At 30.8% G+C, this 12,838-nt stretch overlaps 1 protein-coding gene across 12 annotated transcripts in view; it reads right to left on the reverse strand.

Moving 5' to 3' along the window:
* Window positions 1-12,838, reverse strand: part of Stxbp5 (syntaxin binding protein 5) — a 164,221-nt gene that overhangs the window by 21,731 nt on the left and 129,652 nt on the right. For 9 of the 12 annotated variants that reach the window (XM_078018936.1, XM_078018934.1, XM_078018933.1 and 6 more), the window contains 4 exons: window positions 12,406-12,456; window positions 8,899-9,138; window positions 4,710-5,079; window positions 4,247-4,412 (listed from right to left, as the gene is read on the reverse strand). In XM_078018936.1, coding sequence (XP_077875062.1) covers window positions 4,247-4,412; window positions 4,710-5,079; window positions 8,899-9,138; window positions 12,406-12,456 — 827 coding nt within the window. Of the gene's footprint in view, window positions 1-4,246; window positions 4,413-4,709; window positions 5,080-8,898; window positions 9,139-12,405; window positions 12,457-12,838 lie in introns of those variants that run through there. The other 3 variants (XM_078018942.1, XM_078018946.1, XM_078018944.1) reach the window with 1 other exon arrangement.

Raw genomic sequence — 12,838 nt, forward strand, 5'->3', positions numbered from 1 at the left:
CAGAAATAAAACCATTTTTATATAACTGATCTCACATTGTGCACTCCTGTAAAACTCAGTTATCAATTCTAGCAGCTTTCTGGGTAGAACTTAATAGATTTTTAAATTAGATGATCACATCATCTATCAGTAAAGACAGTTACACTTTTTCTTTCCAATGGGGATATTCCAACCCTCACATCCTGCCTTCCGTTCCTTGCCCAAATGTTCAGATTAGAACCTTAAATATAATATTGAATATAAGTGCTGAGAGTGAACATTCCCTTGTAATTTTAGTTCATCACTAAATATTATGTTGGATGTGAGTTTTTCTTAGATGTTCTCAAAATCTCTTTTTATTCCATGTATGCTGAGATTTTTGTCAGGATTGAATGTTGGGTTGTTTCAATTGCTTTCTTTTTTTTTTTTTTTTTTTTTTTTTTACTTTTTGAATTACATAGGTGTATTTGTGAATGTTAAATCAGCTGTTTTCCTGGAAAAACCCTCACTGGCTCGTAATGTATTTTCTTTTTGAAATACTGTTGAATTTGCTAACATTTTTAGAATTTCACATTGATATCTGTGAGAAATATTGATTTAAGTGTAGTGTTCTTGTTATAACCTTGTCTAGATTTGGTGTTAAACTAATTTTTGGAAGTTATGTAGAAATGGCATTATTTCTTCCTGAAATATCGAAAGAGCTCAACAGTGAAGCTATTTAGGTAGGCCTAGAATTTTCCTGGTCCAAGGTTACTAATCTCTATTTCTTTAGTTGACAAATACAGTATTAATTAGATTATTTTTTCTTGAGTGAACTTTTTTTTTTCTCATCAGAATATTTTATTTTTTTTTTTTTATTGGTTGTTCACAACATTACAAAGCTCTTGAGTGAACTTTGATAATTTGTGTCTTAAGGAATTTGTCCATTTTTCGAAGTTTTTGAATGTACTGACATAAAGTTGTTCATCATATTCCATTATTCAGGTAATATCCATAGACTACATAGTAATAAAACTTTTCTTATTCCTACTATTGATAAGTAAATTTTCTTTGTAATCAGTCCCACTTGAGATCAATTTTGTTGTGTTGTTCTTCTCAAAGATCATGGTTTCAGTGATAATTTTGTTCCTATTTTCTGTTTCACTGATTTCAAATTGGATATTATTTTAATCTATGTACTTAAGTTCTCCATTTTTCAGTTTCTTAAAGTGGAAACTGAGGTCACTGCTTTGAGATCTCCTTTTATTAAGTAGGCCTTTAGTGCTATAAATTTGCCCCATGTTTAAATACTCACATTATTTTTTTATTATTGTGCTTTCAAGTTCACCAATATTTTTTCTGCCATGTTTAATCTGCTGTTAATGCCATTTGTCATATTTTTCCTCTCAAATACTGGTTTCTCATTTCCAGAAGTTTGACATTGGTCTTTTGTATCGTCCATGTCTCTAAGTTTTAAAAATATCTGGACAGTTATAAATACATGTTTTAATATTCTTCTGTGCTGATTCTAACATCTATGTCTATGATGAATATCGGTGAATATCCTCATTGTGAGTCATGTTTTTCTGTCTCTTTGCAGACTTGGTAATCTAACTGGATCAGAGATCTTGAGATTTTTACCTTGTTGGGTACTGGATATTTTTGCTTTCCTCTTAAGTTTTCTTCAGCTTCCCTCTGGTATATTAGGAGTAAATTTGAGTCTTTTTATGATTTATTAGGCAGATCTGGAACACTGGATGAATAATGGCTACTCAAAGATATCAGGTTCTAATCCCTAGAAACCAGAAGTGTTACCTTGTACAGAAAAAGGGCCTGTACAGATATGATAAAGTGCCTGTCCTGGGGAATTTATCCTTGATTATCTGGATGGGTTGTAAATCCAATTACAAGTATCATTTTAAGAGGGAAACACAGAGAAAACTGTGACACACACAGAAAAAAGAAGGCAGAGTGAATAGAAGCAGAGATTGGAAAGATGTGGCTATCAATCAAGGAACAGCAGTAGCTAATAGAAGCTATAAGAAGCCAGGGGTGGATTTTCCTCTAGAGGCTCTGGAGGTAGTAAGGCCCTGCCAGCACTTTGACTTTGGCTCAGAGAAATTGATTTTGTACCTCTGGCCAGACTCATGAGTAAATAAATTTCTACTGTTTTTGGCTACTAAGTTTGTGGCAATTTGTTAAGCACTCAGGAAAATAACATACCCATGTAAGTTTTTCCAGTCTGGCTATTGGTAATAAGCCCTGTTCCTGGACCTGGGATCAGGCATTGTTTCTGCTAATTGTTTATTCCTTTCAGGTGGTTCTTTCCAGGTTAGAGAATTCAGTCACATGTACAGTGACTGAACAGTACTCTACTGAATACTCCTAGAGGACTCATAGAGCACTCCCTGAAGATCTCCAGGGTTCTCTGTCTGCAGCTCTTTCCACTCTAACTTATTTGGTATTCCCAAACTCTTAGTTTTGCCTCCTTAAATTGAGCAGTCTGTCAGGCTTTGCCTCAATACCTTTTCTCCATGCCATATCCTAGAAACTCCATGAAGGCACTAAGACAAAGGGATACTACCTTTGTTTCCTGTCTTTCAGGAACTGTTTTTCTTCCTTGCCAGATGTCTAGGATGTTGAAAACTATCATTTCATGAATTGTCAGGCAAGATTGTTTCAGTAAGGCTGTTTATTCTATCTAGGCAGGAAACTCCATTAATATTGGCAAACATCTGGATTTATTTTTATGCTTTTTGGGTAAAGTAAAACGAATGTACAATATAAAAAGACATTCAGGAAACCAATAAATAGTGTTTATAAATAAAATTCATAGAAGTTTTCATTTAATAAGTCTTATTGAAAATTCAAAAGTAAATAAAATGTTAATATTATCCAAAAATTCTATTGTAAATTCCTTGAAGAAAGTCCTAAAAAAATTTCCTTAAACACATAAGTTTACTATGGCTGCTACTAACTTTCATTAAAAACAAACAAACAAACAAACAAACAAACAAAAAACTGACTAAAAGAGAAAATAAATTATCTCAGAAAAGTAATAAGTTTAGAATTTTGTATAGTTCATACCACAATTCAGATTGAAATGAATTGAGAATGTACTCAATTGTTTGTATTACTTCTTAATATAATAATGTTTTACTGGTGAAAGAAAACACTAAAAGGAAAATCTTGAGGGTTTACCCTTCTCATTAAAAGCAAAATTTTACTTCAAAGCTTAGGAATCTTTGAAAAACAACTTTTACCCAATGTAAATGGGAATTTAAATCTAAAATGTAAGCTATAATTTTCTTTTACTCTCAAGGTTAACAATAATATCATTCAGAATAAAGTTCTCAATAAGCAAAACATACTGAAAAAAAAACAACATATAACATTTATTAAGCACACTCTATAAAGCTGTATAAGTATTTTATGTGTATTATCTCCTATAATCCATACCTACTGTCTTGGATACATATTATTTTTATCCTAGTTTTAAAGACAAAGCTCAAAGACATTAAATACATATTTAAAATCATATAACTTATTTAATATTCAAGGGTGAACTTGAATTCAGTCATATTCTAAAAATAGTAAGCAGCAAACTCAAATTTCCTTTTGAGTAAAATTCAGCTAATTACAAGGCATTTATATAAAGTCCTATTAGATAGTAGTTTCCCCTAAATTTCAAATATCAAGAAATATTTTAACTCAATATTTCAAGACTTTTGTTTTAGAACATGGAGCTATAATAATTATTTCTAATACATATGCAAGCTAACAAGGTACATTGATACTAAAAAAACCCCAAAAAACAGTTTCTTATTTAATGCATTTGTTCACAGCCTCTCATAAAGAGATCAGTGAAATCACTCAGAGAAAAACTGATACTTTTCTTTTAGGTATAAATATCCTTGTGTATACAGAATATATAAAAAGGAATCACACAATTTGCTCTAAAATATATAATTATTTTCACATTGAACTACTTGTTTAAAAAGGACATATGTGCATGTGGACAATGGGTATAAAATATATATAGTTTTTCATATTTATTTTCTATCCCTGAAAAGATAAATACGGATCAATAAGATGAATTCTCTGTATAAAGATGCTTTTATCATAGGTGTTTCAAAGTAGTGCTTTGAAAGTCTAACAAAAAGTTTTTGAACTTTCTCAAGTAGGCTCATTTGTACACTCCCATGAGAGAAAGAAACAGACAGTATAAGGGTGCCTTTACAGAATACATTACCTCTGAAGAAATCACAGTAAAATTTTTGTTATTTACCTGAAGATTTTCACAGGTCTCTTGACTGTATGTAAGTCTCTGAATTTCTGTAGGTGAAACAAGATATAATGCTTGTCCATTGTTGGTGAAGCAGAATGTTCTGGCTATCCGCATATTGGTGAGAGGCAAGTAATACACATCCAACAGAGGCCTTAAACTTGGCAAACTTGAAAAAATTAAAAACTTATTAACAATAAATACGGCAGGTTTTAAGTCGTGAAAAGAGTAATACAGAAGTTAAAAATGGCAGGGACTTGTAAAATCTTATGATTTAGCTTATAGCCCTTAGTGGGAATAAAGAATGATCTGTTTTCCTCCTATACTTGTTCACTATTAACCGAATGAAAATAGTGATAGTGTATGAGACTATAAATAAAAAAGCATTTCTTTTAAACTAAATATAATTCTGAAACATGATTTGGGGAAAGAAATGCTGTATGTGTCCTTAAAAACTCTTTCTTACCTGAAAGTCATAATATGGCCATTAGCACAGAAACATGCAAGGCAGATGCTGTTATTCAATGCTACAATATCTCCACGAAGCACAAAGGAGGTCTCTGTAATGTTTTGCTTATAAGCACAGTTCTGGGTTGGCAGTGAGATTACTTTTGCTTGCTTTTCAGAACATATCACTGCATATTGGTTTTCACTAATTTCCTGAGAAGAGGAGGGAGATACTGAGACAGGTCGCCGTTTTTTCAATTTTTCTTTTTCATCCTTTTCTTCAGGAACATTATGTTCTTTCCAGGGTTCATATGCAGGTGGCAATAAGCAGCCTGTGGTATCCAGAAATGCCATTCTCAGGACTGCACCTTTAAGTCTCAATATAGTACCTAAAATTAATAAGTTTAGTAAATAATTGAAATATTTTATTAAATATGCTTATTCTAACTCTGACACCAAGTAGACATTCAAGAGTATGCTGAATGAATGTTACACTGAAATTATGCACTGGGTCACCAATAGGATACAAATTTCAAGCATTATATTTATGCTTGAACTTGTGAGTTTGGAAAAATATATCAATACTACATATCCCAGATAGATAAATGCAGCTGATAATTTACAATTAAACATGATAGACTTTGTAAACATATATCTAACCTATAGATTAATAAACAATGGTATGCTGAGTATCTGGAACTATGGTCTCCTTTTTTACTCAGGTAAGTGCACTACCAATGCATATGAGAACATATTGATAGCATATGGCTTCTAGAGCTACATTGTCAGTACGACAGCTACTAGCCAGAAATGGCTTCAGAACACTGGAACTGTCGAAACTGTGGTAGATAACTATGCTGTGCAATGAGAATAAAACAGATGCTAGACACGACGACTTTAGTACCAAAAGAAAAAAATAAAAAATATTTCAATGATTTAAAAATATAGATTATATGCTGAAATGATGGTATTTTTGATACACTGGGCTTTATAAATGTTACTAAAATTAATTTTACCTGTTTTTTTAGTTTTTAAATTTTTTTCAATAAAAAAATAAATTTTATTTATTTATTTATTTTAAACATTGTCTCTTTTTTATCGATGCATAATAATTATACATAATAGTGGGATTTGTTGTTACATATTCATACATGCACATAATTTGACCAATTTAATTCCCCAGTACCACCCCTTTCCCTCCCCTGCTCCCTTCCTCTTCTTCTACACCACTGTTCTCCATTCTATTTTCATAAGACAGCTTCCCTTTTTTCTTCTTTCTAACTTCTACATGAGAGGACCCTTGACTTTCTAAGTCTTATTTCGTTTAATGTAATGCTTTCAAATTCTACTCATTTTCCTGTGAATGACATTTTTTTTTCTTTTTTTTTTTTTTTTTTACAGCTGAATAAAAGCTCCATTGTTTATGGAGCACATTTTCTTTTTTTTTTTTTTAGCCTGATAACTGTTTTTTTAAATGTGGCTACTAGAAAATTTAAAAGTATACATGTGGTTTCCCTTTCATTTCTAATAATAATGAAAATGATTATTCCATATATTTCTAAACATTATATATAAATCATAATATCTTTCTAAGTTATTCACCAGTAAGTATCAGATACATTCAAAGTTTTATTTTTGTCAGTTTATAGTCTTGATTTTGGGATTACACTGACTGATTTGCTTTAATTAGTGGCATCCTCCTGAAAAATGTACACATGTGCTTTATGCTAATTTCTAAGTACATTAAATGAACATAAACGTCCAATAGATGGAGGATGCAGAACTAATTTAATCTAACTTTTAAAAAATGATTTTCATATATTATTACTTTATATTCACATAATATTTTCTAGTCTGTAAAATTTTTTTCCATATATTATTTTCTACCAATTTTAAGAGAAAGAGAATAAGAATAAAAGAAAATGAGAGGTTCTCTCAAATTTTTTCTTAGGAGAAAATATATTTTTTCTTTCTTTCTTTTTTTTTTTTTTTTTTTTTACAAATATATGTTTGCTGTACAGTTGGGCTGCCAGCAGGAAGTTAAACTTGAATTTCAGATAAATAAAAACTTTAATAAAGTATGTTCCTAATACTAGGTATCTTTCTAAATACAGGATGTGCTTACATTTAAAAGGTATTTGTTTTTGGAATTAAAATTTGGGCATTCTATATTTTTATTTGCTATATCTAGTAAATACAGCTTCCAGTCTAGGTTTGATAAGTAGATAATTTAGCTGGTTATTTTAAATAGTTTGGTAGAAAAATATGAGAAACAGCAGTTATACTCTTACCACTTTAATCACTATTACCTAAGAGCATATTCTAAAGCTAACTCCCCACCCCCACAAGACCTCTTATTTTACTCTTGTTCACCCCAAGAGTTCTTCCAGCTTTAAATCTTTAATGAAGTTAGGTGAATTATCCCATGTAAATTTGGGAGCTATTTTGAGCACATACATGGTTCTAGTACATAGATCTTCCAGAAATGGCCCTAAATAACATTTTAATGGCCCTATAGCTGGTGAGAGTTTAGCACATTTCACAGCAGAGTAATGGACTTTCCTCTTAAAGAAAAAAAAAGGGGCAAAGTAGATAATTTTAGATTCATAATCACGGAAACCCATCTGCTTAAAAAATAGCTCTTTCACAGTTCTAATACAGACGATCACTAATATATTTTGAAAACGGCATCCCTAAAAATAAAACAAAAGGGAAGTAATGGAGAATGAATGGGAACAAATTATGTTCACACAGGAATATGTGACAACCAACCCCACTATTATGTATAATTAAAATACACTAATAAAAATATAAAAAAGAAACTTTTAGTTTTATTTTTGTATCAAAGAAACTTTATAAATAATTTGATTTTATTGCAATTCGGGGAATATTTTGAATACTTTTGTAGAGTTAATAGTAAATGATCTATGTTGAATCCCTCTCCTTCATTTTTGCTTACTGGAAACAGAAACAGATATATGTTTGTTGTAGAAAATTTATTAACTACAAATTAGTAAAAGGAGAAAAGTAAAAATTATCCTAAGTTCAATGAACCAGTTAATTCCTTTCAATATTTTGATTTCCATCTTTCAAGGCTTTTTTGTTCCTACATAAATATTTGTCATTTACTAGTGATTAGTAGAAATGCCTATATTATCTAAACTGTTTTCTTCAATCTACAAGTATGTGTACATTATATATTCAAATATTTATTGAATAAATAAATCAAATTACTTATTCAATGTAAATACAGTTTGGATGAGGATTAGAATAATAATTACATTTTAATTCTAAATTCCAAGAACTATAAAATCTGCTATAGAAATGAGATACATAAACCAGCAAAGTCATGGTAGTCTCTATTAGGGTGATCAATAAATGAGTAAAGAAACCAGATTTCTCAGTTATTTCTAGATATAATAAACTATAGACATATTTGATAAAACCCCAAACTAATTTTTAATATACAAAGATCAATTTTTTTAAAAAAGTCTGTTATTAAGTCACTTTTTCCTAATTCTTTGAAGAATATTTCTCTAATTTGTAGCTACTTTCCCTGTGGCCAGTCCCACACCTGTCTCAACTCCTGTCCTCGCTTCTCTTGGAAATACACTTCTATGTTTACTGGACTTTCTTCCCATTGTGTCTCACTATGTAAAATCAAATGACATCATTAAATAAACCACTACTTTCTTCTCATGACACTCCTATTAATGGTACTCCTGTTCTCCTAAGCAAAAGCACTTAAAATAAGCCATAGTTCAGATTTCATGTTTAGAGATTAAAAACAGCCAAGTTCAGTTTTCTTCTCCAAATACATAGTATTTTTTTGCCTGTAGAATAAAATTTTAAGGCTTTAGGAATATCTTACTGTAATGACAATCTTTTTTTTCATTTTCTTATGTACTAATCACTTAATACATGACTGTAGAATTTTAAAAAATGTAGAACAGCTATATAATGGTATTTGAAATCTTGTTCCAATGGTATTTGAAATCTTGTTCCAATGGTATTTGAAATCTTGTTCCAATGGTATTTGAAATCTTGTTCCATGTATTCCTTCATTAAAAACATAAAACTATCACTCTCCTCATTTGCTTTACATTTTAGAATTCTTAGACTAATTCAATAAGGTAGGGCAAAAGCTTCTAATTAAATCATAGCAAATCATACTTATAATTCTAAGTGCAGCTTAAAAGCATACATACCACTTGGAGAAACAATCACGGGCTGAAGAAGTCTTTGCTCTGCTCCTGGAGGAAGGTTCAGTGCAATGACAAGCACTGTTCCTAGTGTTGTTCCAACCCACAGACTTGGGGAAGGGGACGAGTCCGCCTTTCGAGTAAAAGTTTCACAGAAATGAAGAGCAGAGATTGCTTCTCGGGATTCTTTGTCTATGCTTGTGACACTTGAACTCCGTGATCTGCTGAAGGAATTATCTTTTACATCTGAAATGATTTAAAATATTGTTGCGATTGCTTATTATAAAATATCACACTTTTCTGTTATAAATTTGGTCAAATAATTAAACCTTCAAAAAATCAAAACTATGGCATATTTACTATTATTTCCTTTAAACCAAAAGGAAAATAATTTACTTTTTATGTTTGTAAAATTTCCCTTTTGTGTAAATGTAAAATATAAATAAGTAAATCCACAGTTTTCAGAACTGAGCTGGGTGAATCCCAGTGAATTTCTGAATGTGATGTCTGGCACGCAGGTTGCTTTTATAAGCTTAGTTCTTAGCCCCTTCTGTTCCTAAGATGCCGTTTCTTCCTTTGTTAACAATTCATGATTTGGTAGAACCAGAAAAGTGAAGGTCTTTTCAATTTTCTAGATATTAGAAAAATATATTTAGAAGTGCCCTGAAGGTGAGCCTATTATGTTTTTTCAGTCTCACCATATGAGTGCTTTTAATAAATAAAAATTTAGCTTCCATTTTTCTTGAAAGCCATATTAACTGTAATCAACATTCATCTAAGGCATTTTTCTTCAAAATGCATAACTGATATCTGAGATATACTTAATATCAGACATATTCCTTTTACTTAGTTCTTTCTGTAATGACAGGAATATTTGAAAATTATACAAATAAATCTTCCCTCAATTTCAGTTCCTTTCTCTGTGGCCACTCTGAAGCCTACACTGAGATTCAATCTCACTCCACTCAGAATGGCGATTATCAAGAATATAAATAACAACAAATGTTGGTGAGGATGTGGGGAAAAAAGGCACACTCATACATTGTTGGTGGGATTGTAAATTGGTGCAACCACTCTGGAAAGCTGTATGGAGATTTCTCAGAAAACTTGAAATGGAACCATAATTTGACCCAGTTATCCCACTCTGGGTATATATCCAAAGGACTTAAAATCAGCATATGATAGTAACAGCTACATCAATGTTTATAGTAGCTTAATTCATAATAGCCAAGCTTTGGAACCAACCTAGGTGCCCTTCAAAAGATAAACTGATAAATAAAATGTGATGTGTACACACACACACACACAAAATGAAATATTACTCAGCCATAAAGAATGAAATTATGGATTTTGCCAGTAAATGGATGAAATCGGAGACTATCATCCTAAGTCAAATAAGCCAGTCCCCCCCAAAACAAAGGTACAATGTTCTCTCTGATTTGTGGCCCATTACACACAATAAGGGGGCAGAGATTGAAAAGAATAGAAGTTCATTGGATTAGACAAAGGGGAATGAGGGAAGGGAGGGAGGATTGAAATAGGAAAAACAGTAGAATGAATCAGACATAACATTCCAATGCTTTTATATGAATACACAACCAGTATAACTCCACATCATGCACAACAACAAGAATGGGAAGTTATAATCCATGTATCTATAATATGTCAAAATGCATTCATGTATAGCTAAAAAGAAAACAACAACAAAAAGAACAAGAATTCCATCTAAATTTGTCTGGCTTCCTGCTTTACCATATGATCTCTCTTTCCACACACACACTTCTACCATGATGCCATCTAACATGCTGTGATATAACCAGAAGGCCCACACCAGAGCCAAGAAGATACTGGTACCATGCTCTTGAATTTCTGAAACTTGAGCTAAATAAACCTCTTTATAAAATACCCAGCCTTAAGTATTCTAAAATACAAACAGACAATTGATAAATTATCTAATAAAACAACTCTCCATAAATAAATAGCTCATTATCAAATGAGTTTGCCATATATTGACTCCAAATATTTATTTACTTGTGATTTAGTATAATGATATAAATTTCATGTTTATTTTCTAATGATAAATATATTTGTTACTTAAATAAAGCATACACATAAAAGGTAACTAGACACATAGTTTTAGCTGTGACCTAGTGATAACAATGGAAAATAATGATACAAGAAAATCTGATAATATTAATTTCAATGTAAACTAATCTGTGAAAAAACTCTTACTGATATTTACTAAAATCACATGGGCAATTTACAACAACCTAAACTTTAAATGTTAACTCATAGGCCAAAGAAATAGTGTTTGAATTTAAGGATTAATTTGACTACATAAGATCATAAATTATAATTATACTTTTATTAATATGAGTTATCTATAAAATTAATTACCAAAGAAATTAAGGCTAAGTCAACAGGAGAAGATGTAATGAATAGGAATCAGTCTTACACTTGCTAGGTATCAGTTGGTTATTTAATTTTCTACCTAAAACTGTTCAAAAAACACATCATAATTTTTAGTAGTTCATGAATTACAACTTCCACTTTCTCCTATTAAGTTAGGTATTGTGAGTCTGTGATTTCCATTTCAGCAATTGGGAAGCTTAACAAATAGAATAGCATGCTTAATTTTAATAATTCAAGTAAGCAGAACAGAAATGAAAAATGTTAAAATTAAGTACAGCTTAACATGTCAGTTACTGTCATAATACTATGTACTAAGGAACATACATAATCACCTTGAAAAGTATTATCATCACAATTTAACAAACAACTAAGTAAAGCACACAGAAGTTAAATGGCTTGCCCATGATGACAATGCTAGTAAATGGTTGAATCAGGATCTGTGCCCCTGTTCAAGTCTAAAATGTTCTGTTAGACAACTATGCACAGTTTTATCACCAATATCATCTTAACTCGAAGTTTACAGTTATTTTTTAGCAGCTAAGTTCAGTCTTCAGATGCCAGAAAAGTACATGAATATGATCTTTCTGGCATATCTAAAATCAGATTAAATTTATCATTAATGCCTCTATCCAGTTCTAGCTAATAGAAGTGATGTCATAAAATCTTTGCTTTCATGCTACCTCCCAGACACTGAAAACATTCTACTTGTATATATCACTGTCACCTCCCAACACAGAGCTGTATGCAACAAAAATTCATATTCCCGAATCAAAACAATGCCACATGAAATAAAGGTAAATAGAATATAATTATGTTTAATAAAAATTAACCTGAAATTGCACACTATAGTTTTAGTTTTTTTCTCTTTAGTATAAAGTATGAGGGAGTGAGGAAATACACTATCTAGATTAGCTTGAATTTGTACTATAATTGTGTTATAATTTGCAGAGTTTTCTGAAGACTGTTCCAAGAGATGCTTAATTCTCAAATAGCCATTTTAAACTTTATTTTCATTGAAAAATCTCAATCATAGTTTTAAATCTTCTCTTCCCTTTTTCTATAATAGAGAGTTCAATTTCTTCAGATATTTATTTTACTTACCTAAATCAGGTTTCAGGTCAGTAGGTAAGCTTAACTTCCTTGACATCTTTGCTGAAAAATAAAATGCACTTTAAAAAATCTGAAAAATATTTGTTCTTTGATTAATACCAACTGATTTTCAAGACAGAAGTGAATACTTTTGTTATTAAGTCTAGATGCTACAATAATTAAAATAAGATTAATAATATTAGGAGTGGAAAGTAAATCTTACTTTCAACTTTTAAAAGTTTGTACTTACTTGACATATTTATTTGTGTCCTTGAAAGTATTACTTCAAGGAATCCTTTTAAATTTTAACATTCAATTATTGCTTAGATTTATGGGAAAAGGTCAGACTTTTCTAAGAGTAGAAAAGTCATTTCTCAGAAGGAAGATGTTGCAAATAAGGACAACAGAAGCATAAGACAAATCTTTGGTAACACAAAATCTTTTC

The sequence above is a fragment of the Ictidomys tridecemlineatus genome, chromosome 8, assembly GCF_052094955.1.
Source record: "Ictidomys tridecemlineatus isolate mIctTri1 chromosome 8, mIctTri1.hap1, whole genome shotgun sequence".
NCBI classification, from domain to species: domain Eukaryota; kingdom Metazoa; phylum Chordata; class Mammalia; order Rodentia; family Sciuridae; genus Ictidomys; species Ictidomys tridecemlineatus.